The 24283-nt window shown below is 44.4% G+C and overlaps 1 protein-coding gene across 1 annotated transcript in view; it reads left to right on the forward strand.

The window, feature by feature from the left end:
• Positions 1-24283, forward strand: part of MYOM1 (myomesin 1) — a 127277-nt gene that overhangs the window by 49951 nt on the left and 53043 nt on the right. Inside the window, exons 15-23 of the mRNA XM_056521647.1 lie at positions 3833-4016; positions 11434-11608; positions 13311-13432; positions 16364-16630; positions 21701-21897; positions 22450-22576; positions 23432-23616; positions 23860-23974; positions 24067-24226. Of these exons, the coding sequence (XP_056377622.1) occupies positions 3833-4016; positions 11434-11608; positions 13311-13432; positions 16364-16630; positions 21701-21897; positions 22450-22576; positions 23432-23616; positions 23860-23974; positions 24067-24226 (1532 nt within the window). The remainder of the gene's footprint in view (positions 1-3832; positions 4017-11433; positions 11609-13310; positions 13433-16363; positions 16631-21700; positions 21898-22449; positions 22577-23431; positions 23617-23859; positions 23975-24066; positions 24227-24283) is intronic.

A 24283-nucleotide genomic window follows, 5' to 3' on the forward strand; every position in this document is an offset into this window, starting at 1 on the left:
AACGCCATTCCCCAACCCTTGATTGGTCCACAGGAGAGATCAAGAACTGGGACTCTGCCTGCCATGGGAAGTGCCTCTCCCCCCCTCCCAGTCCCGTCAGGCAAGCCTCAGTGCCTCCTCATGGCCCCCGTCCTGGTGTCACACTGCCCCGTGCCAGGCTTCGCCCTCTGCCCTCCCTCCCCATTCCCATTCCTGCTGTACTGCCTGCCGTTGAGGAAACCCTCCATTCTTTCCCGGTGTCCTCATCCCAGGGGAGGCAGTTACCGGACAAAGAAAAGGGGAGACCTAAGGGGGGGGTACTGTTACGCCTAGCGCTCCGGGTCCCCGCTCCTCCCCGGAGCGCTCACGGCGCTTCTCTCTCCGCAGCGCCCCGGTCAGTCCCGCTGACCGGGAGCGCTGCACTGTCATGGCCGTCGGGGATGCGATTCGCACAGCGGGACGCGCCCGCTCGCGAGTCGCATCCCAGGTCACCTACCCGTCCCGGTCTCCTGCTGTCATGTGCTGGCGCGCGCGGCTCCGCTCTCTAGGGCGCGTGCGCGCCAGCTCTCTGAGATTTAAAGGGCCAGTGCACCAATGATTGGTGCCTGGCCCAATTAGCTTAATTGGCTTCCACCTGCTCCCAGACTATATCTGATCACTGCCCCTGCACTCCCCTGCCGGATCTTGTTGCCTTAGTGCCTTGAGAAAGCGTTTACTGTGTTTGTCCATACTGTGTACTTGACCTCCTGCTATTGCCATATTGACTACGATCCTTGCTGCCTGCCCCGACCTTCTGCTACGTCCGACCTTGCTTCTGTCTACTCCCTTGTACCGCGCCTATCTTCAGCAGTCAGAGAGGTTGAGCCGTTGCTAGTGGATACGACCTGGTCACTACCGCCGCAGCAAGACCATCCCGCTTTGCGGCGGGCTCTGGTGAACACCAGTAGTGACTTAGAACCGGTCCACTAGCACGGTCCACGCCAATCCCTCTCTGGCACAGAGGATCCACCCTCCAGCCTGCCGACCCGTGACAATTGTGCAAGTTCTCCCACTTAAAAAGATGGGAGAGGCCTGTAATTTTCATCATAGGTATACCTCAACTATGAGAGACATAATGAGAAAAAAAATCCATAAAATCACATTGTCTGATTTTTAAAGAATTTATTTGCAAATTATGGTGGAAAATAAGAATTTGGTCACCTACAAACAAGCAAAATGTCTGGCTCTCACAGACCTGTAACTTCTTCTTAAGAGTCTCCTCTGTCCTCCACTCGTTACCTGTAGCAATGGCACCTGTTTGAACTTGTTATCAGTATAAAACAACTTCAGAAGACCGGACCTATGGGTGGAGGGTTATTATCCTCAATTTATTTACATTTGATCACTAAGTGATCACTAAGACCCTAAATTTACCACCCATCAAATGATATCTAAAATATAACTTTTATTCCTTGCCATAAACATTAAAATTTAAAGTGGATTTGTCTCCGGTAGAGATTATAATCAATGCATGATACTACATGCTATTGTATGTATGTCTGCATTGCTGTGGCTGCAGCCCACAAGCAGCATTGCTGGGACTCCACTCTATATTAAAAACTGTCACACACTACCCCCCCCCCCCCCCGACGTTTCACCACAACCTGTGGCTTTATCAAGGGCTATGGGGTCATTGACCCCATAGCCCTTGATAAAGCCACAGGTTGTGGTGAAACATCGGGGGGGGGGGGGGTAGTGTGTGACAGTTTTTAATATAGAGTGGAGTCCCAGCAATGTTGCTTGTGGGCTGCAGCCACAGCAATGCAGACATACATACAATAGCATGTAGTATCATGCATTGATTATAATCTCTACCGGAGACAAATCCACTTTAAATTTTAATGTTTATGGTAAGGAATAAAAGTTATATTTTAGATATCATTTGATGGGTGGTAAATTTAGGGTCTTAGTGATCACTTAGTGATCAAATGTAAATAAATTGTTATCAGTATAAAAGACACCTGTCCATAACCTCAAACAGTCACACTCCAAATTCCACTATGGCCAAGACCAAAGAGCTGTTGAAGGACACCAGAAACAAAATTTTAGACCTGCACCAGGCTGGGGAGACTGAATCTGCAATAGGCAAGCAGCTGGGTGTAAAGAAATCAACTGTGGGAGCAATTATTAGAAAATGGAAGACATACAAGACCACTGATAATCTCCCTCGATCTGGGGCTCCACGCAAGATCTCACCCTGTGGTGTCAAAATGATCCTATGAACGGTGAACAAAAATCCCAGAACCACCCGGGGGACCTAGTGAATGACCTGCAGAGAGCTGGTACCAAAGTAACAAAGGCTACCATCAGTAACACAATACACTGCCAGGGACTCAAATCATGCAATGCCAGATTTGTCCCCCGGCTTAAGCCAGTACATGTCCGAGCCCGTCTGACGCTTGCTAGAGAGCATTTGGATAATCCAGAAGAGTAGTGGGAGAATGTCATATGGTCAGATGAAACCAAAGTAGAACTTTTTAGTAAAAACTCAACTCGTCATCTTTGGAGGAGAAAGAATGCTGAGTGGCATCCAAAGAACACCATACCTACTGTGAAGCATGGGGGTGGAAACATTTTCTGCTAAGGGACCAGGACAACTGATCTGTGTAAAAGGAACGAATGAATGGGGCCATGTATTGTAAGATTTTGAGTGCAGACCTCCTTCCATCAGCAAGGGCATTGAAGATGAAACGTGGCTGGGTCTTTCAGCATGACAACGATCCCAAACACACTGCCCCGGCAACAAAGGAGTGCTTTCATAAGAGGAATTTCAAGGTTCTAGAGTGGCCTAGCCAGTCTCCAGATCTCAACCCCATAGAAAATCTTTTGAGAGGGAGTTGAAAGTCTGTGTTGCCCAGCAACAGCCCCAAAACATCACTGCTCTAGAGGAGATCTGCATGGAGGATTGGGCCAAAATACCAGCAACAATGTTTGAAAACCTTGTGAAGACTTACCGAAAACGTTTGACCTCTGTCATTGCCAACAAAGGGGATATAACAAAGTATTGAGATTAACTTTTGTTATTGACCAAATACTTATTTTCTACCATCATTTGCAAATAAATTCTTTAAAAATCAGACAATGGGATTTTATTGATTTCTTTTTCTCATTATGTCTCTCATAGTTGAGGTATACCTATGATGAAAATGACAGTCCTCTCTCATCTTTTTAAGTGGGAGAACATGCACAATTGGTGACTTACTAAATACTTTTTTGCCCCACTGTATATGTATTATATGTTTGTCTTTTTATGCACACTCATGTTGTTGGTGACGTTCCTTTCTCACTATTTGTTACTTCTGTATATGTCTTGATTGATTTTTTTGCACATTGGCATGACTGTACTGTGCTGTTTGTTCTTTTATCCTTTTTTTGTTGTTTTGCGAAGAGGGGTTGGGTGGGGAGGCTGGGGGATTGTTTTTCTTTGTAAAACTGCAAACTTTTCATTTAAAATCATACGATTTTTTGTTTTTAATTTTCTTAAACTGGCCATGCACATAAGATATTGATCATTCACAATACTGACAAACATACATTAAATACTTGTACAGATGATCCCACCAGCAACATGCCTAACTAAACTGGCAGTATACTTACTTAAAAACAACATAATGCACTTGCCCCAAATGCTGAATGATCAGCTATGACTGGCCTATCTAGTTTCAGCCAACAAAGCTGAAAAGTTCCAATATGACTAAACAGAAAATTATAGGTGGGAAAACACATTGTGTGAGGACGGCAAAGTAAATGCAATGTACATATCTGAGCAAGGCTTAATGGTCTTTTAACGCCATACTCTTTTATGCCAATACAGAGTGTCGCAGGCACAGAGAACTGGCAAAGAGTCAACACAGAAATCCCAGTAAAGTCTCCTAGATTTGCTCTGTTTGATCTTGCGGAAGGAAAGTCCTATAGTTTCAGGGTTCGTTCCTGTAACTCTGCCGGAGTGGGGGAACCTTCGGAGGCAACCGAGTCTACTGTAGTGGGTGACAAGCTTGGTAAGTGATATCAGTTAACATAGTCATTCATGAGGACTGTCTGGTAATTCTAAAGGAGTGTCCATTGCTAAAAGCTTTTATTATGATTGATGTTCTCAGAATGTTCTAACACAATAATATACAGTGTTGGCCAAATTAATATTAATGTTTTAAATATCAATGATTTTATTGGTTTGCTTTTCAGCTCAATACAGACATATCAAATAACATGTAACACACTTTTGTATACAAGAACAACATGTTCTGAGGTTATTTTAATAAATATTTTGTGAATAACCCTCTTTTCAAGGATTTAACTTACCATAGAGCGTAACATTTCCTTACATTGTTCAGTCATTATACAAACATTACTGTCACGATGCCGGCTGGCAGGAGGTGGATCCTCTGTGCCAGAGAGGGATTGGCGTGGACCGTGCTAGTGGACCGGTTCTAAGTCACTACTGGTTTTCACCAGAGCCCGCCGCAAAGCGGGATGGTCTTGCTGCGGCGGTAGTGACCAGGTCGTATCCACTAGCAACGGCTCAACCTCTCTGACTGCTGAAGATAGGCGCGGTACAAGGGAGTAGACAGAAGCAAGGTCGGACGTAGCAGAAGGTCGGGGCAGGCAGCAAGGATCGTAGTCAGGGGCAACGGCAGGAGGTCTGGAACACAGGCTAGGAACACACAAGGAAACGCTTTCACTGGCACAATGGCAACAAGATCCGGCGAGGGAGTGCAGGGGAAGTGAGGTATACATAGGGAGTGCACAGGTGAACACACTAATTAGAACCACTTGCGCCAATCAGCGGCGCAGTGGCCCTTTAAATCGCAGAGACCCGGCGCGCGCGCGCCCTAGGGAGCGGGGCCGCGCGCGCCGGGACAGGACCGACGGAGAGCGAGTCAGGTACGGGAGCCGGGGTGCGCATCGCGAGCGGGCGCCACCCGCATCGCGAATCGCATCCCGGCTGGAGGCGGTATCGCAGCGCACCGGGTCAGTGGATCTGCAGTGGTGAGAGTGTAGCGAGCGATCCGGGGAGGAGCGGGGACCCGGAGCGCTCGGCGTAACAGTACCCCCCCCCTTGGGTCTCCCCCTCTTCTTAGAGCCTGAGAACCTGAGGAGCAGACTTTTGTCTAGGATATTGTCCTCAGGTTCCCAGGATCTCTCTTCAGGACCACAACCCTCCCAATCGACCAAAAAAAAAGTTTTCCCTCTGACCTTCTTGGAGGCCAGTATCTCCTTTACGGAGAAGATGTCCGAGGAGCCGGAAACAGGAGTGGGAGAAACAAGTTTGGGAGAGAAACGGTTGATGATGAGTGGTTTAAGAAGAGAAACGTGAAAGGCATTAGGAATACGAAGAGAAGGAGGAAGAAGAAGTTTGTAAGAGACAGGATTAATCTGGCACAAAATTTTGAAAGGACCAAGATAGCGTGGTCCCAATTTGTAGCTAGGGACACGGAAGCGAACATATTTAGCGGAGAGCCATACCTTGTCTCCAGGAGAAAAAATGGGGGGAACTCTTCTTTTCTTATCAGCAAACTTCTTCATGCGTGATGAAGCCTGTAAGAGAGAATTTTGGGTCTCTTTCCATATGGTGGAAAGATCACGAGATATTTCATCCACAGCGGGCAAACCAGAGGGCAAGGGAGTAGGGAGGGGGGGAAGAGGGTGACGGCCGTACACCACGAAAAATGGGGATTTGGAGGAAGATTCAGAGACTCTGAAGTTATACGAGAATTCGGCCCATGGTAGAAGATCTGCCCAGTCATCCTGGCGGGAGGAAACAAAATGCCGTAAATAATCACCCAGGACCTGGTTAATTCTTTCTACTTGCCCATTGGATTGAGGATGATATGCAGAAGAAAAGTTTAATTTAATCTTGAGTTGTTTACAGAGAGCCCTCCAGAATTTTGACACGAATTGGACGCCTCTATCTGAGACGATCTGCGTGGGCAACCCGTGAAGACGAAAAATGTGTACAAAAAATTGCTTTGCCAACTGAGGCGCTGAAGGAAGACCAGGAAGAGGGATGAAATGTGCCATCTTGGAGAATCGATCAACGACCACCCAAACAACAGTGTTGCCACGGGATGGGGGTAAGTCTGTAATAAAGTCCATACCAATCAGAGACCAAGGCTGTTCGGGGACAGGCAGAGGATGAAGAAGACCAGCGGGCTTCTGGCGAGGAGTCTTATCCCGGGCACAGACAGTGCAGGCTCGCACAAAATCCACAACATCCGTCTCCAGAGTCGGCCACCAATAGAAACGAGAGATGAGGTGCACGGATTTCTTGATGCCCGCATGACCTGCGAGATGGGAGGAGTGACCCCATTTGAGGATTCCGAGGCGTTGGCGTGGAGAGACGAAGGTCTTCCCTGGAGGAGTTTGCCTGATGGAGGCTGGAGAAGTGGAGATCAGGCAGTCAGGAGGAATGATGTGTTGCGGAGAGAGCTCTACTTCCGAGGCATCCGAGGAACGAGAGAGAGCATCGGCCCTAATGTTCTTATCGGCAGGCCGAAAGTGAATTTCAAAATTAAATCGGGCAAAGAACAGAGACCACCTGGCCTGGCGAGGATTCAGCCGTTGGGCAGACTGGAGATAGGAGAGGTTCTTGTGATCGGTGTAAATAATAACTGGAAATCTTGATCCCTCCAGCAGATGCCTCCATTCCTCAAGTGCTAATTTAATGGCTAGTAGCTCTCGATCCCCGATGGAGTAGTTCCTCTCCGCCGGAGAGAAGGTCCTAGAAAAAAAACCACAAGTAACAGCATGCCCGGAAGAATTTTTTTGTAGAAGGACTGCTCCAGCTCCTACTGAGGAGGCATCAACCTCCAATAGGAAGGGTTTAGATGGGTCAGGTCTGGAGAGCACGGGAGCCGAAGAAAAGGCAGACTTGAGCTGTCTAAAGGCGTCTTCCGCTTGAGGAGGCCATGACTTAGGATTGGCATTCTTTTTGGTTAAAGCCACGATAGGAGCCACAATGGTGGAAAAATGTGGAATAAATTGTCTGTAATAATTGGCGAACCCCAAAAAACGTTGGATAGCACGGAGTCCGGAGGGGCGTGGCCAATCTAAGACGGCAGAGAGTTTGTCTGGATCCATTTGTAGTCCCTGGCCAGAGACCAAGTATCCTAGGAAAGGAAGAGATTGACATTCAAACAGACATTTCTCCATTTTGGCATAAAGTTGATTGTCACGAAGTCTCTGAAGAACCATGCGGACATGCTGGCGGTGTTCTTCTAGGTTGGCAGAAAAAATCAGGATATCGTCCAGATATACAACAACACAGGAATATAAGAGATCACGAAAAATTTCATTAACAAAGTCTTGGAAGACGGCAGGGGCGTTGCACAGGCCAAAGGGCATGACCAGATACTCAAAGTGTCCATCTCTAGTGTTAAATGCCGTTTTCCATTCATCCCCCTCTCTGATGCGGATGAGATTATAAGCACCTCTTAAGTCCAGTTTGGTAAAGATGTGGGCACCTTGGAGGCGATCAAAGAGTTCAGAGATGAGAGGTAGGGGGTAGCGGTTCTTTACCGTGATTTTATTAAGACCGCGGTAGTCAATGCAAGGACGTAGGGAGCCATCTTTTTTGGACACAAAGAAAAATCCGGCTCCGGCAGGAGAGGAGGATTTGCGGATAAAGCCCTTTTTTAAATTTTCCTGGATGTACTCAGACATAGCAAGAGTCTCTGGGGCAGAGAGAGGATAAATTCTGCCCCGGGGTGGAGTAGTGCCCGGGAGGAGGTCAATAGGACAGTCATAAGGCCTGTGAGGAGGTAGAGTCTCAGCTTGTTTTTTGCAAAAAACATCCGCAAAGTCCATATAGGCCTTAGGGAGACCGGTTACAGGGGGAACCACAGGGTCACGGCAAGGAGTACTGGGAACCGGTTTAAGGCAGTCCTTGAAACAAGAGGGACCCCAACTCTTGATCTCCCCAGTGGACCAATCCAGGGTTGGGGAATGGTGTTGAAGCCAGGGTAGTCCAAGAAGAATTTCGGAAGTGCAATTGGGGAGGACCAAAAACTCAATTTTCTCGTGATGAGGTCCGATGCACATTAGGAGGGGCTCCGTGCGGAAACGTATGGTACAGTCCAATCTTTCATTGTTAACACAATTGATGTAGAGGGGTCTGGCGAGACTGGTCACCGGGATGTTGAACCTGTTGATGAGAGAGGCCAAAATAAAATTTCCTGCAGATCCGGAATCCAAGAAGGCCATAGTAGAGAAGGAGAAGGTAGAGGCAGATATCCGCACAGGCACAGTAAGACGTGGAGAAGCAGAGTTGACCTCAAGGACTGTCTCACCTTTGTGCGGAGTCAGCGTACGTCTTTCCAGGCGGGGAGGACGGATAGGACAATCCTTCAGGAAGTGTTCGGTACCGGCACAGTACAGGCAGAGATTCTCCATGCGGCGTCGTGTCCTCTCTTGAGGTGTCAGGCGAGACCGGTCGACCTGCATAGCCTCCACGGCGGGAGACACAGGAACGGATTGCAGGGGACCAGAGGAGAGAGGAGCCGGGGAGAAAAAACGCCTCGTGCGAACAAAGTCCATATCCTGGCGGAGCTCCTGACGCCTTTCGGAAAAACGCATGTCAATGCGAGTGGCTAGATGAATGAGTTCATGTAGGTTAGCAGGGATTTCTCGTGCGGCCAGAACATCTTTAATGTTGCTGGATAGGCCTTTTTTAAAGGTCGCGCAGAGGGCCTCATTATTCCAGGATAGTTCTGAAGCAAGAGTACGGAATTGTACGGCGTACTCGCCAACGGAAGAATTACCCTGGACCAGGTTCAACAGGGCAGTCTCAGCAGAAGAGGCTCGAGCAGGTTCCTCAAAGACACTTCGAATTTCCGAGAAGAAGGAGTGTACAGAGGCAGTGACGGGGTCATTGCGGTCCCAGAGCGGTGTGGCCCATGACAGAGCTTTTCCAGACAGAAGGCTGACTACGAAAGCCACCTTAGACCTTTCAGTAGGAAACTGGTCCGACATCATCTCCAAGTGCAGGGAACATTGAGAAAGAAAGCCACGGCAAAATTTAGAGTCCCCATCAAATTTATCCGGCAAGGATAGTCGTAGGCCTGAAGCGGCCACTCGCTGCGGAGGAGGTGCAGGAGCTGGCGGAGGAGATGATTGCTGAAGCTGTGGTAGTAGCTGCTGTAGCATCACGGTCAGTTGAGACAGCTGGTGGCCTTGTTGCGCTATCTGTTGTGACTGCTGGGCGACCACCGTGGTGAGGTCGGCGACAACTGGCAGAGGAACTTCAGCGGGATCCATGGCCGGATCTACTGTCACGATGCCGGCTGGCAGGAGGTGGATCCTCTGTGCCAGAGAGGGATTGGCGTGGACCGTGCTAGTGGACCGGTTCTAAGTCACTACTGGTTTTCACCAGAGCCCGCCGCAAAGCGGGATGGTCTTGCTGCGGCGGTAGTGACCAGGTCGTATCCACTAGCAACGGCTCAACCTCTCTGACTGCTGAAGATAGGCGCGGTACAAGGGAGTAGACAGAAGCAAGGTCGGACGTAGCAGAAGGTCGGGGCAGGCAGCAAGGATCGTAGTCAGGGGCAACGGCAGGAGGTCTGGAACACAGGCTAGGAACACACAAGGAAACGCTTTCACTGGCACAATGGCAACAAGATCCGGCGAGGGAGTGCAGGGGAAGTGAGGTATACATAGGGAGTGCACAGGTGAACACACTAATTAGAACCACTTGCGCCAATCAGCGGCGCAGTGGCCCTTTAAATCGCAGAGACCCGGCGCGCGCGCGCCCTAGGGAGCGGGGCCGCGCGCGCCGGGACAGGACCGACGGAGAGCGAGTCAGGTACGGGAGCCGGGGTGCGCATCGCGAGCGGGCGCCACCCGCATCGCGAATCGCATCCCGGCTGGAGGCGGTATCGCAGCGCACCGGGTCAGTGGATCTGACCGGAGCGCTGCAGTGGCGAGAGTGTAGCGAGCGCTCCGGGGAGGAGCGGGGACCCGGAGCGCTCGGCGTAACAATTACATGCCCAATTACATACATTCTTCAGTCACTTAATGCATGTTTGTTATGGTTCTTTTTTCATTTCTAACTTTAGAGCTGTCCACAAGTTCTTTATTGGATTCATGTCTGGGCTATTGCCCGGCCAAGGTAACACATCAATGGGATGATCCTCAATAAAACATTGTCACTTCTCAACCCCTGTGACATGGGGGAACCATTGTGCATGAAGATACTGTAGCACCACAAAAGTGTGGTAAATTTAATATTTTGCTAAAAGAAGGTGTTCATGGATCAGAAATTGCTAACAAAGTCAGTGCTAGTAAGGCATCTGTCACCATCACCGTTGTCACCCAGACATTTTGGTAAATGTCACAAAAGGACAAAAACTACTTGGGATGACTCAATTTTGATCAGGGCAGAATTACAGGGCATCCAGTAGGGCTTACTGGAACAACATGGAGTTATAATAAGTTCAAGATCTGTTCATCAAAGAGTTCTGGATTCTGAACTTCAAGCCTGGAAACTTTTCAAGAAACTGACTAAACAATTGAAGGCAAAAAGACTCGGCGACCTGGTGACAGATGACTGTGAACTGGTAAAAAGCATATTACATTCTATTAGCATGTGCTATTTCATATCTTTCAGATTCAAAATCTTATCATATTCAAAATATGTATTTTCAGTTATTTATGAAGATTATGTCTGATTATTTTTATTTGAGATTATTATTTGGGTTATTTTCAGTGACGACAGCGTCATCCAATGTCCTAAGCAGCTACTATAATATGTCAGACAGCAACCTGGACAAAAAAATATGGAAAGAATGCATCGTTCAGCAAATCAAACACTCCACTCAAGTCATGTATGGTGGGACATTAGCATCTTTGGGACAGGCAGGCCCTACACTGTTCAGGGTAATATGAAGCAGCAGCAGTACAAAGCTGTGCTAACTTATATTCCCTTAGCCATGAGCAACTTTATCTTCATGCACAATAGTGCTCAATGTTACAAGGGTCTTAAAGTGACAAATTTGATTACCCTGGCCAGGGAATAGCCTGGACGTGAATCCAATAGAGAAATTATGGGCAGTTCTAAAGTTAGACATGAAAAAAATAATCATGCGCAAGCCAATGCCTGTATGACTGAACACTGCAAGGAACGAGTTTATTCTATGCCTCAACAAGTAATCCTGGAAATTGGCCAAAGGGTCATTCAGGAAATATTAATTTTAATAGTATTTAGTGTTATTTTTTATGTTTCTCTAGAGATGCGAGACAACACAATAGTAAAAATTTTGTATTTAAAACATCTATTAATTTGTCCAACACTTTATATATACTTATATATAATATATATACTTATATATAATACTATATATAAGATCTGTAACATGGAAGTAAATGAACAGACATCTTTTTGTATTCTCTAACCCCTTACCCATCTTCCTTATCTTCCTTTAGACATCCCCAACCCACCAAGTAATCTTGTACCTACAAGGAACACAGATACATCTGTGGTTGTTACATGGACAGAGTCCAAGGATGCCAGAGAGCTGGTAGGATACTACATTGAGGCTAGCATTGCAGGATCCGGCCAGTGGGAACCATGCAACAACAATCCAGTGAAAGGCACAAGGTAACCAAGGTTCCTTCTAGAAATACATTACCCATTATCAGTTACATATAAATAGTATTTCATATACATTTTCAAATACAATTTTCTAAAGACTTTATTAATGAACACAACATTAAAGAGGCTATCCAGGAATTGAAAAGCAGAGCCAGTTTCTTTCAAAAACTTCTATCTGTCTCCAGGATGGGTGCGGTTCTGCAGCTCAGCTCCATTGAAGTGAATGGAGCAAAGTTGAAATATCAACCTGGAGACAGACAGGGAGCAGTTTTTGAAAGATATTGGGGGTGATTTATCAAAACCTGTGCAGAGGAAAAGTTGTCCAGTTGCCCATAGCAACCAATCAGATTGCTTCTTTCATTTTCTTACAGAGCTTTTCAAAAATGAAAAAGCAATCTTGCTATGGGCAACTCAGCAACTTTACCTCAGGACAAGTTTTGATAAACTTGGCATGCTCCTGATGAGATGGCGGTCTCCTGAGAGATGTCCTCCCAGACCTGGACTAAAGCATCCGCCAACTCCTGGACAGTCTGTGTTGCAACGTGGCTTTGGTGGATGGAGCGAGACATAATGTCCCAGAAGTGCTCAATCGGATTCAGTGAGGGCCAGTCCATAGAATCAATGCCTTCCTCTTGCAGGAACTGCTGACACTCCAGCCACATGAGGTCTAGTATTGTCTTGCATTTGGAGGAACCCAGGGCCAACAGCAACAGCATAAGGTCTCACAAGGGGTCTGAGGATCTCCTCTCGGTACCTAATGGCAGTCAGGCTACCTCTGGCAAGCACATGGAGGGCTATGCGGCCCCCCAAAGAAATGCCACCCCACACCATTATTGACCCACTGCCAAACCGGCCCTGCTGGAGGATTTTGCAGGCAGCAGAACATTCTCCATGACTTCTCCAGACTCTGTCACGTCTGTCACATGTGCTCAGTGTGAACCTGCTTTCATCTGTTAAGAGCACAGGACACCAGTGGGGAATTTGCCAATCTTTGTGTTCTCTGGTAAATGCCAAACATCCTGCACGGTGTTGGGCTTTAAGCACAACCCCCACCTGTGGACGTCGGGCCCTCATACCACCCTCGTGGAGTCTGTTTCTGACCGTTTGAGTGGACACATGCAAATTTGTGGCCTGCTGGAGGTCATTTTGCAGGGCTCTGGCAGTGCTCCTCCTGCTCCTCCTTGTACAAAAGCGTAGGTAGCGGTCCTGCTGCTGGGTTGTTGCCCTCCTACGGCCTCCTCCAGCTGACCGACACAGCAAACCTTCTTGCCACAGCTCGCATTGATGTGCCATCCTAGATGAGCTGCACTACCTGAGCCACTTGTGTGGGTTGTAGACTCCGTCTCATGCTACCACAAGACTGAAAGCACGGCCAGCATTCAAAAGTGACCAAAACATCAGCCAGGAAGTATAGGAACTGAGAAGTGGTCTGTGGTCACCACCTGCAGAACCACTTCTTTATTGGGGGGGGACTTGATAATTGCCTATAATTTCCACCTGTTGTCTGTTCCATTTGCACAACAGCATGTGAAATTGATTGTCAATCAGTGTTGCTTCCTGAGTGGACAGTGTGATTTCCCAGAAGTGTGATTGACTTGGACTTACATTGTGTTGTATAAGTGTTCCCTTTATTTTTTGAGCAGTGTATATTCCTGTTCATATACTACAAATATGTAAACCTCTCCTCTACGCCTCTTCCTGGACACAGATTTATTTGCCATGGCCTTCTCACTGGCGAAAAATACATTCTCCGAGTCCGAGCTGTAAATGCCGCTGGTCTTAGTGGCTACTCTTCTGACTCTGAGGCAATAGAAGTAAAAGCTGCCATTGGTAAGTGATGCCATTTCAATGGTTTTCAGATTTGGTATATTTGTTCTACAATGAGATTCCTTGCTTTCCTAGATATAATGATCATTTAATCATTGCTATTGCCTTGCACCATCACCCCACATTTCCTTTTAGATGTTGATTTATCACTTCACCACAACCCATCCAATGTTAATCTGTGATGTTCTTTGTAAGTACACGTCACCACCCTTACACCAACTAGCCTTCCAGCTTGTCAGGAGACACATTTCTTCATGTTACGGTATCTGTGTAGATGGAAACCCAGACTTCATGGTTCAGTATGTAATATCCATATCTAACAGTCATGCACTTGCACTTCTGCACATTGTCATGTCTCTAAGTTGTCTACTAACATTGCATGGATCTACCATTAATACAAGATATAGGTCATTTTAGCAATTCTAACGGCATGGAGCTGAATGTTCTGCTTTATGTGCATAGTTCATAGTGCACTGTGAAAGAAAACATCAGGATTGCAAATATTTTAAGTATATTTTACTTTCTGCCAAAAATAAACACAACATATATTATAGGGGTATTTGGGGTTTATACATCTTATCCCCTATCCAAAGGATAAGGGCTAAGATGTATGATCACAGGGGTCCCACCGCTGGAGACCCCCATGATCTCGGTGCAGCCCCCGGCATTCTGCCGGGGGCTGCACCGAGATCATGGGGGTCCCCAGTGGTGGGACCCCTTCGATCATACATCTTATCCCTTATCCTTTGGATAGGGGATAAGATGTATAAACCCCAAATATCCCTTTAATTTGATTGTCTGTTTAACTACCGATATCAATGGTTGACTATTGTAGTCAATCTCTAGTCAGCCTCTGGAAAAGCCATCAAGAGCTGAATCGGCCCAGTACAATTCTAGTCGTCCTGCCATGTTATTCTCCCATCAACAGCTGTTGATATGCATTCAGTAAAATAAATTAAATTTTTATTATGAATGCTTCAAATATTTAGACATCCAAAGCTGACAATTTCTTCAATGCTCTTAGCATAGACCATAGTTGTCAATTCTTATTGACAGGTAACATCCTTGAGCATGAATTAGGCTGCTATGTAACTTGACTGAAAATGGCATGTGTTCATGGAATTTGAGGCATAAGGAAAACATAGACATTTAGCTGCATCCTTTAAAGGGGTACTCCGCCCCTAGACATCTTATCCCCTATCCAGCTGTCACACCCCCTCCCATAGACTTGCGTTGAGGGGCGGGGTGTGACGTCACACGGGGCAGAGTCGTGACGTCACGAACTTCCATCCCGGTGGTCGAGATAGACTCAGCCTGAGGACCTCCAGCGGTTCTGGAAGCCGCTACAGGTGGGTGCTGCATGGTAGATCCAGGGGGTCCCCAGCAGCGGGACCCCGGCGATCTGACATCTTATCCCCTATCCTTTGGATAGGGGATAAGATGTCTAGGGGCGGAGTACCCCTTTAAGATCTAATAATCCCTGTGAGGGAGATTTATCAAAACCTGTGGAGAGGCAAAGTTGCACAGTTGCCCATAGCAACCATTCAGATCGCTTCTTTCATTCTTAACAAGGCATGTGAAAAATGAAAGAAGCAATCTGATTGGTTGCTATGGGCAACTTTGCCTGTTCACTGGTTTTGATAAATCTCGCCCTTTATGTATATAGTGCTAGAATATTCCACAGAACTGTATATAGTTTGTCATCACTCAAATTGGTCCCTGTCCCCATTGAAACTCACAATCTAAATTCAGTCAATCAGTATGTTTTCTCAAGTATGGAAGGAAATGTAGGCAAACGTGGGGAGAACATAAACTCTTTGCAGATGTTGTTCATGGTGGGATTTGAACCTTGGACCCCAAAGCTTTAAGGCAACAGTGCTAACCACTGAGCCTCCATGATGCTTTCTACTAGACTTACGATCATTGTGTCATGTAGTGGCCCATTAGACCCTGCACTAAGTATAACAGACCCTGCACTAAGATTCACCAACCTGATTTCCCCATATTGTCCAATCACAGCTCAGCTTTCATGCCTTAAAAAGTTCTGGTAAAATAAAAGCTAAGCTGTGATTGGTGGCTATGGGTAAATTATAAATAGTTTTTGCCCTCTGACTGACTGATAATTCTGGGACACTGTATCTGTTTTGTCTGGAGTGTTCCTGTAAGTATTTAGCAATATATATATATATATATATATATATATATATATATATATATGCAAATGAATGATGAGTTGCCTGCTATGTCAATGTTCTCATGACCATGTAGCCTCTAATATACTGGTTTATCCAATTTCTAACCTATATTTCTCTCGATTTGTAGAGCAACATATATATATATTGTGCATGTTTATGTAGTGAATTGTTTTGTTGCATCCATGAAAGAACAGAGGGCTTCTGTATAGCACCTAGGACTGGATTTTCTATGTAGGCATTTTAGGGATTTTGCTATTTATTTCTGTCGCTGTTTTTTCTGGATAGTATTGGGTGGTCCATGCCAAATTTAACAGAAAGTTTTCGGGAGCCTTCAAGGGAATCTGTCATCAACCTGTTGTTACAGGCTTGTAGTGCGGGTGACACTGATGAAAATTCTACCTACCACAGCCCAGTCTGTGGCCGAGTTTGTCCGCTATCCTTCTTATTCGGGTGGCAGGCTTGGTACAAGGGCAGCGCTCCTGTAGTGCCACCGGTGCACCAAGCCTGCCGCCTGAATAAGAAGGATAGCGGACAAATGGGGCCATGTATCGGCACGTAGTAAATATAGTTTTCATCACTATAAGCCTGTAACACCAGGTTAGTATGGGTGACACTGATTCCATTTCAGTGTCTAATGGGACAGTCCTGGTAGCACATATTAGTCCTCTGTTGCATAGTGGTGGAAATGATAAATGTACAATATAATAACATTGTCTTTGTTATCTTCTGGATGCTGTAGGGGGAGGATTGCCACATGGTGCGTTCCCTGAACTGAGTGCTTGTGCTGATGGACTAACAGACTCCCCTGCATGTCGGGCAGTCAAGCATGAGTCCACACAGCAGTCCCCCATCACAGATGCATTGCCCAATAGCAGTGCTAACACCAAAAATATCTCACCAAGTATATGTGATAAAGCTGGACCTGCAGGAGTAAGTAAAATAAGTGCAAGTAATGAGTCCATGGCTCCTACAGCTTCGCCACAGGAAGAAGGAGCCGAGTATGAAAGTAAGTGTGAACGTAAAGTACCCTCCAGCCCGCCGACTCTTTAAGTCATGGACAATCCATGGAATACGCAGTAAATAATCATTGCCCCATCACCATCATTATTACAGATAGCAATGTTACTGCTTATAGAGCTAGAATGACAGGATGTCGCTGGATAAATGGTGGCCGGGAAGGAGTTTAGTAATAATAACATATAGTGGAGTGGTTCTTGCTCTATAGAAGTGTTATAGCAGCGTCTACCAACGAATTGGTAGAAAATGGAAAGTTTTTAATGAATTGATGAATGAATAACAAGGTCCTTCTGGATATCTGTGTATATCTTAGGGTGGGTTCACACCACAATTTTGCTATACGGTTTCGGCATACGGTTTCATTTAAAAAACGTATGCGACCGTACAGAAAACTGTGCCTAGAGACTTCCCATTCAAAACCGTATGCACCATATTGTATACGGTTGTCTCAGTTTTTCAAGCCATATGGTTTTTTACTTTTTTTTTCCGGACAGAAAACCGTGGCCTACCACGGTTTTTGGTCCAGGTGAAAAACCGTATACGTTTTTTTTTTAAACATGGGAGTCAATGGGAACCGTACAGAACTGTATGTGCGTACGGTTCCATCCAGTTTCCACCATACGGTTTTTGACTTTCCACAGTTTTTTTTTTCTTGGAATTTCAATCAAACAAATGAAACTTTATTCATAATGGAGTGAAAAGTTCAAAACGTATACGTGTTTTTTTTCTTAAAAAACTGATGTAACCGGACATCATTTTTCAACCGTATACAGATAAAAATTTGTACACACATTTTGATACAATTTAGTCGGGTTTTGAGGAATCCGTTTTTTTTTAAATCAAAAACCTGATATAGGAACTGTATTGCAAAAACATGGTGTGAACCCACCCTTACTGATATACCATGAATATTTAGCTGACATATCTGAATGTCACGTTTGAACTTCCATTGCATCTTACTGAATTTACTGTTGCATGTGAAAGATGTAGTTCCCATATGGGCTCTCTTAACTGGGCTAACTCCTATTCACACAGTGCAGTTAATAAACATCAGGGTCTGCTGCAGTTTTGCAGTGGATAAAATAAATTGATACCATGTATAAACAGATTTGGGGCTTTTATAGGTGCAGAATGTCATTCCCGGTTAAGAGATCCCATATCTGTCAGTAGAATCTGTTATGCTAACAAATAAATCACTCTGCATTTGTTAATGTGATAAGGTTTGATCATGTATGCTAATGTTCAATACATTGAAAACACTAAAGTTTTCAATAGAAATTGTTGAAAGTTTGCATGTCTTGATACAATACAAACTACTGCACCTGTAATGGACTAATAAACAAATAAAACACAACTTTAAAGTAACAGGATTTTTTGTATTCAAAGAAGTAGAACTCACCATTGTATACCCTTTATTCTATCCACAGCATTCATCATAAAGCCTGCCCTATGGGACACTGTGTAATGAATTCAGCATGCTTGTCTCTACACCAGTGGTCTTCAACCTCCAGACCTCCAGATGTTGCAAAACTACAACTCCCAGCATGCCCGGACAGCCAACGGCTGTCCGGGCATGCTGGGAGTTGTAGTTTTGCAACATCTGGAGGTCCGCAGGTTGAAGACCACTGCTCTACACACAGTAATACTCCTCATTTATCACAATTAAGTACTCTCTTTGTTACTTAGCGTATATGCTATAAGATGTACTGAATCATTGTCTCCAAATAGTATAGATTCAAACTGGACCGATGTTCTCAGTCTGGTTTGTTACTTACAATATTAGCTAACCCTAACTCCAATGGAAAACATTATTTATATATATATATATTTTTTTTTTTAAATGAACTGGTGCCAGAAAGTTAAACAGATTTGTAAATGACTTCTATTAAAAAAATCTTTCCCCTTCCAGTACGTTTTAGCGGCTGTATGCTACAGAGGAAAGTCTTTTCTTTTTGAATTTCTTTTTGGTCTTGTCCACAGTGCTCTCTGCTGACACATGATGCCTGTATCAGGAACTGTCCAGAGCAGGAGAAAATCCTCATTGCAAACCTATGCTGCTCTGGATAGTTCCTGACAGGGACAGAGGTGTCAGCAGAGAGCTCTGTAGACAAGACAAAAAAGAAATTCAAAAAGAAAAGAATTTCCTCTGTAGCATACAGCTGCTAAAAAAGTGCTGGAAGGGTAAAGATTTTTTAATAGAAGTAATTTACAAATCTGTTAAATTTTCTGGCACCAGTTGATTTAAAAAAAAAAAAAAGTTTTCCACCGGAGAACCCCTTTAAGTATTTCCTTGCCTAAAACATGTTTGGCATATCACCATCTATGTCTTATTAGTCTAAGGCTGCTTTCACACTATAAAATGTATCTGTTTTAAAGATCCGTTCAATGTTCCGTTAAAAAAAAACTGAAAATCGTCCGTTAAACGAAAATCCCATACGGCCGTTAGATGATCCTATTATAGTCTATGGGATTTTTACATTATCCGTTTTAACCCGTTATAGCCCATTATTAATAACGGACGGTATTATGTGACGGAAGATAGTAACGGGAGAAATAGTGGGGGCGGGGCATGACATCACCAGGGGGCAGAGCTATGACATCACGAGTTCCCGGCTCCAGCGTTCAGAACAGTTTGTTCCAAATGCTGAGCAGCGGAGTGCCCCTTTAAGTTCTTCACTCCTTCAGTAGCAGCCATGTCCACATAGACTTCTGATGGGGCCACAGGTTGGAGGTTTGTGTTAGCCTGCCTATGAAACTCATTCTCCTGATCAGTGGGGGTCCAAAACTTTTGACATGTCTATGTGAATGACAGAAATTTGTCTGAAATGACGGACACTTTAAAGGGGTTATCCAGGAATCGAAAAAGAGAAATAATTTCTTCCAAAGACCACTCCCTGTCTGTCTCCAGGTTGGGTGTGGTTCTGCAGCTCTGTTCCATTGAAGTGAATGGAGCCAAGTTGTAATACCAACAGACAGACAGGGAGCGGTCTTAGAAAGAAAACAGGTCTGTTTTTCGATTCCTGGACAACCCCTGTATCCAGTACAAAACATATATTAGATGCGTGCTTATCAGCAGGGACTACACATGGGCAGCTGGAACCCCATAGCCAATATTTAAATACCTCCTCTCATCTCATGTTTGTTAACACATTCAGCACATAACCTGCACTTGATTTGTCCGTCACCCTTCTTACCCATCCTAAGAGAAAACGGCACATGACTTCACTCCCTTGTTTACAGATGTTGCAATGCCTGTTCAAAGAAGGCTTCAGCCCAAAATTAATGCAAGGGAGACCATAATGAGCTGTACACTGATGCGTCAAAATATATTTATCTATGTATTATAATATAAATACACTCTAAGGGTACATTCACATGTACAGGATCTGCTGCAGATAGCAGTGTACGTAGATAAATGAGCACAGCTTTAAATCTGCAACATCAAATCCGAAGATCCAATCCTGCACGTGTTAGTGTACCCTTACATTTGCTTTATTGGTTGAATATAAATTTGTATTTAAATGGTGTGTTGATGTGGGTTGGGGAAGTAAAGGTAAGTATAGAGGTCAATGCCAGATTAAAGGGGTATTCCGCTGCTCAGCGTTTGGAACAAACTGTTCCGAACACTGGAGCCGGTGTCGGGAGCTTGTGACATCATAGCCCCGCCACCTCATGATGTCACACCCCCGCCCCCTCAATGCAAGTCTATGGGAGGGGGCGTGATGGCTGTCACGCCCCCTCCCATAGACTTGCATTGAGGGGGCGGGGTGTGACAACAGGAGGGGACGGGGCTATGATGTCACAAGCTCCCGGCGCCGGCTCCAGCATTCAGAACAGTTTGTTCCAAGCGCTGAGCAGCGGAATACCCCTTTAAGACTTGCTTTTAAATGCTGTCTTATATTTTCATTGTCGACTTTTCTGAGGTTTGGTAAGTAAATCAGCGAGACAGATATTTTTGATTGGTTATAGATTACTGTTACACAGCAACTCAGTGATGGCAATATAGCATTGCCATTGTCATTTTACTCGGTACTCTGTGATACCAGTATAAAGGTAAGATATACATATAAATATATGTATAATAGTATAAAATAGTATACAGTATACAATAAAAGTGCCATTGGCCACATAAGGCTCGTGAGGTTACCAGGGAATGACCATGTCATATTGCCAATAGTTAATGAATGACAGATTACTGAATAGCCTCTAACATATTGGATCAGGTAAGTGTACACAAACTGCAGGTGCAATGATTGTAATAACATGACATACATATAATATAGTATAGACAGACTGGAGTATCTTAGGGCCCCCAGAAAAAAAATCATTTTTGGGGCCCACCTTTCAGCCCTCTCACTTGGACAGCACACTTAGTTGAAAGCTATGCTTGCCCATTACATGTGTCTCTGATGCTCAGAAGGGCCCAGCAGCAGAGCGTACTGCCAATACATCAGGTGCCCTCCAAAGGGCCAGTCAATGCTGAGTATAGTATAAACATATCACAGACATAAAGTAGCATGGCAGGCATCAGTGTTATACTTATACTAAACATAACTTTCCATTACTGTCAGTAACTAAGAATCCAAACTAAATGCTACAAACAGTTTTCATTAAGTATATTACATTGTCTTGATATATTGTTGAGGTGAGAATAGTTATATAGCTCAGCCCCTTGACAATTAGCCATTCCTGCCAAAGTCTGTGGGATCAGCCAACTTTTGACTAAAGTCTTGGCTATTCAGTTGCACTATATGGTGGAGTCCCAGAGGTCATTCATAATATTTTAGCATATCCTTGAGATATGGCACAACATTATCAGATTAAGGGACACAGAAATATGGTTATAAAGGATCCTTGCACCTCATTTTCACTGCACATAGTCACTGATGTTAGCGTTGGATGCTCACTAAAATTCTGCATTCACTTTTTCATATTACGTACAGTTCCTTTCCCTGACACGGCTTTGTTCAATATTAATTGTGTTTCTCCTCCTAACCTCACTGTTAAGACGATCACAAATAAACCAAAAAATGCTTGTCTAATGTTCATATGAAAACAGCGGTCCCCTCTGCTCCTTATGACATCACTGTTCTCGAGAGTGTTCGTGACTCTATGGTGATTGGTTGGAAGCTGCCGAAAATCACTGGAGGTGTGGACATTCAAGGCTACTACATCAACTATCGGGAAGTGGTGAATGGTGTTCCAGAAAGGTGGAAAGAGGCCAATGTCAAAGCCATAACTGACAGGGCCTACAGGGTACGTTTTCCTGTTATATTATATTACTTATTCTGATCAGCCAGACTCCAGGTCATGACGACATAAAATAAAAACGCTCCATAGTGTAGTATGGTAGACGCCTAATCACATGTGACACTTAAAAAATATGTTTTCCAGCAGAGTACTCTTTAAGGCTGTATAATGTTGTATACTATAAAGTATTACTGTCTATACTATGGCTCCATTCACCCAAAAATGCCAAGACAGTGTCAATTTGGCATCCATCAGGCTTTTTTTTGGCTTGATTGAAATAGTGTAGTAGACCATGCTATTCTATGTAGAGTCATCTAGTAAAATCATATACAGCATGTAACAGCACCTTAATATAAGGGAATAATACACCAACCACAGTCTATTAGGTAGTATTACAACCCACTAGAATTATTTACTAGGGCGCATGTAAAAAATGTAAATATATTCTAAAATTATTATTGACTACATAGACTGAATATTGCCCAGTGTTACATTGTGATACAATATGTTCAGATACAACAGGTCGCTCACTTTATTATCTTTAATTCTGTGCTATAGGTTCTGAACTTGAAAGAAAACACACTCTATCAGTACCAAGTAGCTGCCTGCAACATGGCAGGGGTAGGGACACCTTCCCAACCAAGTAAATCGTTCAAATGTGAAGAATGGACCATTGCTGTGCCAGGTAATGCACATAAATGTCATTATTACTTTGCATTAATAACCATCATACTAAAATGTTATCAACTGAAAGAGCTTAATGGAACTGAAAATAAGTATTTGATGTCTATGGAACATTATTCTTACTCACTCCAGGTTTGTATTGAAAAGGAAATTGAAACCCTAGGTTCTGTGATCCCATGATAGAGTCTGTTAATGGTGCATTCACACCACTGCAATATGGCCGTCGGACCCGCACCGCACTCTTTTAATTTGGATGAGCCAGTCTGCTCATTTTTGAACCGTTAGCCAGTTTTATTACTGGACTGAAAACCATGGCAGACCACGGTTTTCAGTCCCCCCCAAAAAACGGATATGGCCCAAAAAATGAGCAGACCAAAGTCACTATCTGACTCTGTGCAGCTCATTCAAGTCAATGGGGTGTGGCATGGGTCCGGCAGGGATACAGCAGCGGCACGTTTTTAAATTCCCCCACCCGATTGCACAAACGTGGTGTGAATACACCCTAACAAGTGTCTTGGTTAGGTGGCAAAAGATGGCGTCGGTATATATCAGATGGTATGAGGATAGCCTTTTTAATTTTATGCTCAGGTGGATACTGACTCTTATTAAAAAGATCCGTGGTATGAAGACTTATTTTTTGACAGTGCTTCTTGGGAAAAAAATATTCAAATTCACTCCCCGCCAGAAGTAAGAACACTATAGTTATCTTCCCTTTGGAGGAGAGCAAATTTGCATTCTATTTGAATCCTATCTATCAATAAATAAATTCTTTTGCATGTAGACCGCCTTACGGCTGTGCTCCTTTTATATCTATTGAGGACAATATTGTTTACCATCTTGATTTTGTTGTCAACAGGACCACCACATGAGCTCACTCTCACTGAAGTCAGGAGTAACTCTATGGTTCTGTTGTGGAGAACTCCAATCTACACTGGTCGTTCTCCAGTGACCGGCTTTTACGTAGATGTTAAAGAAGAGAATGCTCCAGAAGAAACCTGGAGAGGTGTGAATGAGAAACCAACCTCTAACACATACATTAAGGTATTTTCTTGTAAAATGTCAATTTTAGCCCTAGTTTCTATTTTCCTCTCCTTGCTTTTTTCAGTTTTTTTATGAAAATATATTTTATAAAATTTTAAATCCAATAATAAAACAATATGATAATATGATACCCACCCTATTTACAGTTATATTACCCCCCCCCCCCCCCCACCCTATTTATGCTGATAGTAAATCAGGGCCGTTGTCTTAACTTATTAATGGAAACAAATACTTATCTTTTAGATCGAAAACCTGAAAGAAGGTGCTCACTATGTGCTGAGAGTGAGAGCTGTGAACCAGGCCGGTGTAGGAAAGTTATCTGATGTGACGGATCCAGTCCTTGCACAAACCAAACCAGGTAATTTTAAAGATGGCTCCAAAAATTCAGAAACATATAGTCATGACGTCAGCTGAAATCTACCAATGTCACTTTATTTCTTCTTATCCAAGGTACCAAGGAGGTAGTTGTGGAGGTGGATGATAATGGAGTCATTTCACTGAACTTTGAGTGTGATCAACTTACTCCAGACTCCAAATTTGTGTGGTCCAAGGATTATGAAGCAATAGGTGATGATTCATCTAGAGTAAATATCGAGACCAAAGGGGGCAGGTGAGCAGTGCTGATGTCTAACTATGGTCAGTGCTATTTATAGGCTAAACCCCACTT

The sequence above is a fragment of the Hyla sarda genome, chromosome 5, assembly GCF_029499605.1.
Source record: "Hyla sarda isolate aHylSar1 chromosome 5, aHylSar1.hap1, whole genome shotgun sequence".
Classification (NCBI taxonomy): domain Eukaryota; kingdom Metazoa; phylum Chordata; class Amphibia; order Anura; family Hylidae; genus Hyla; species Hyla sarda.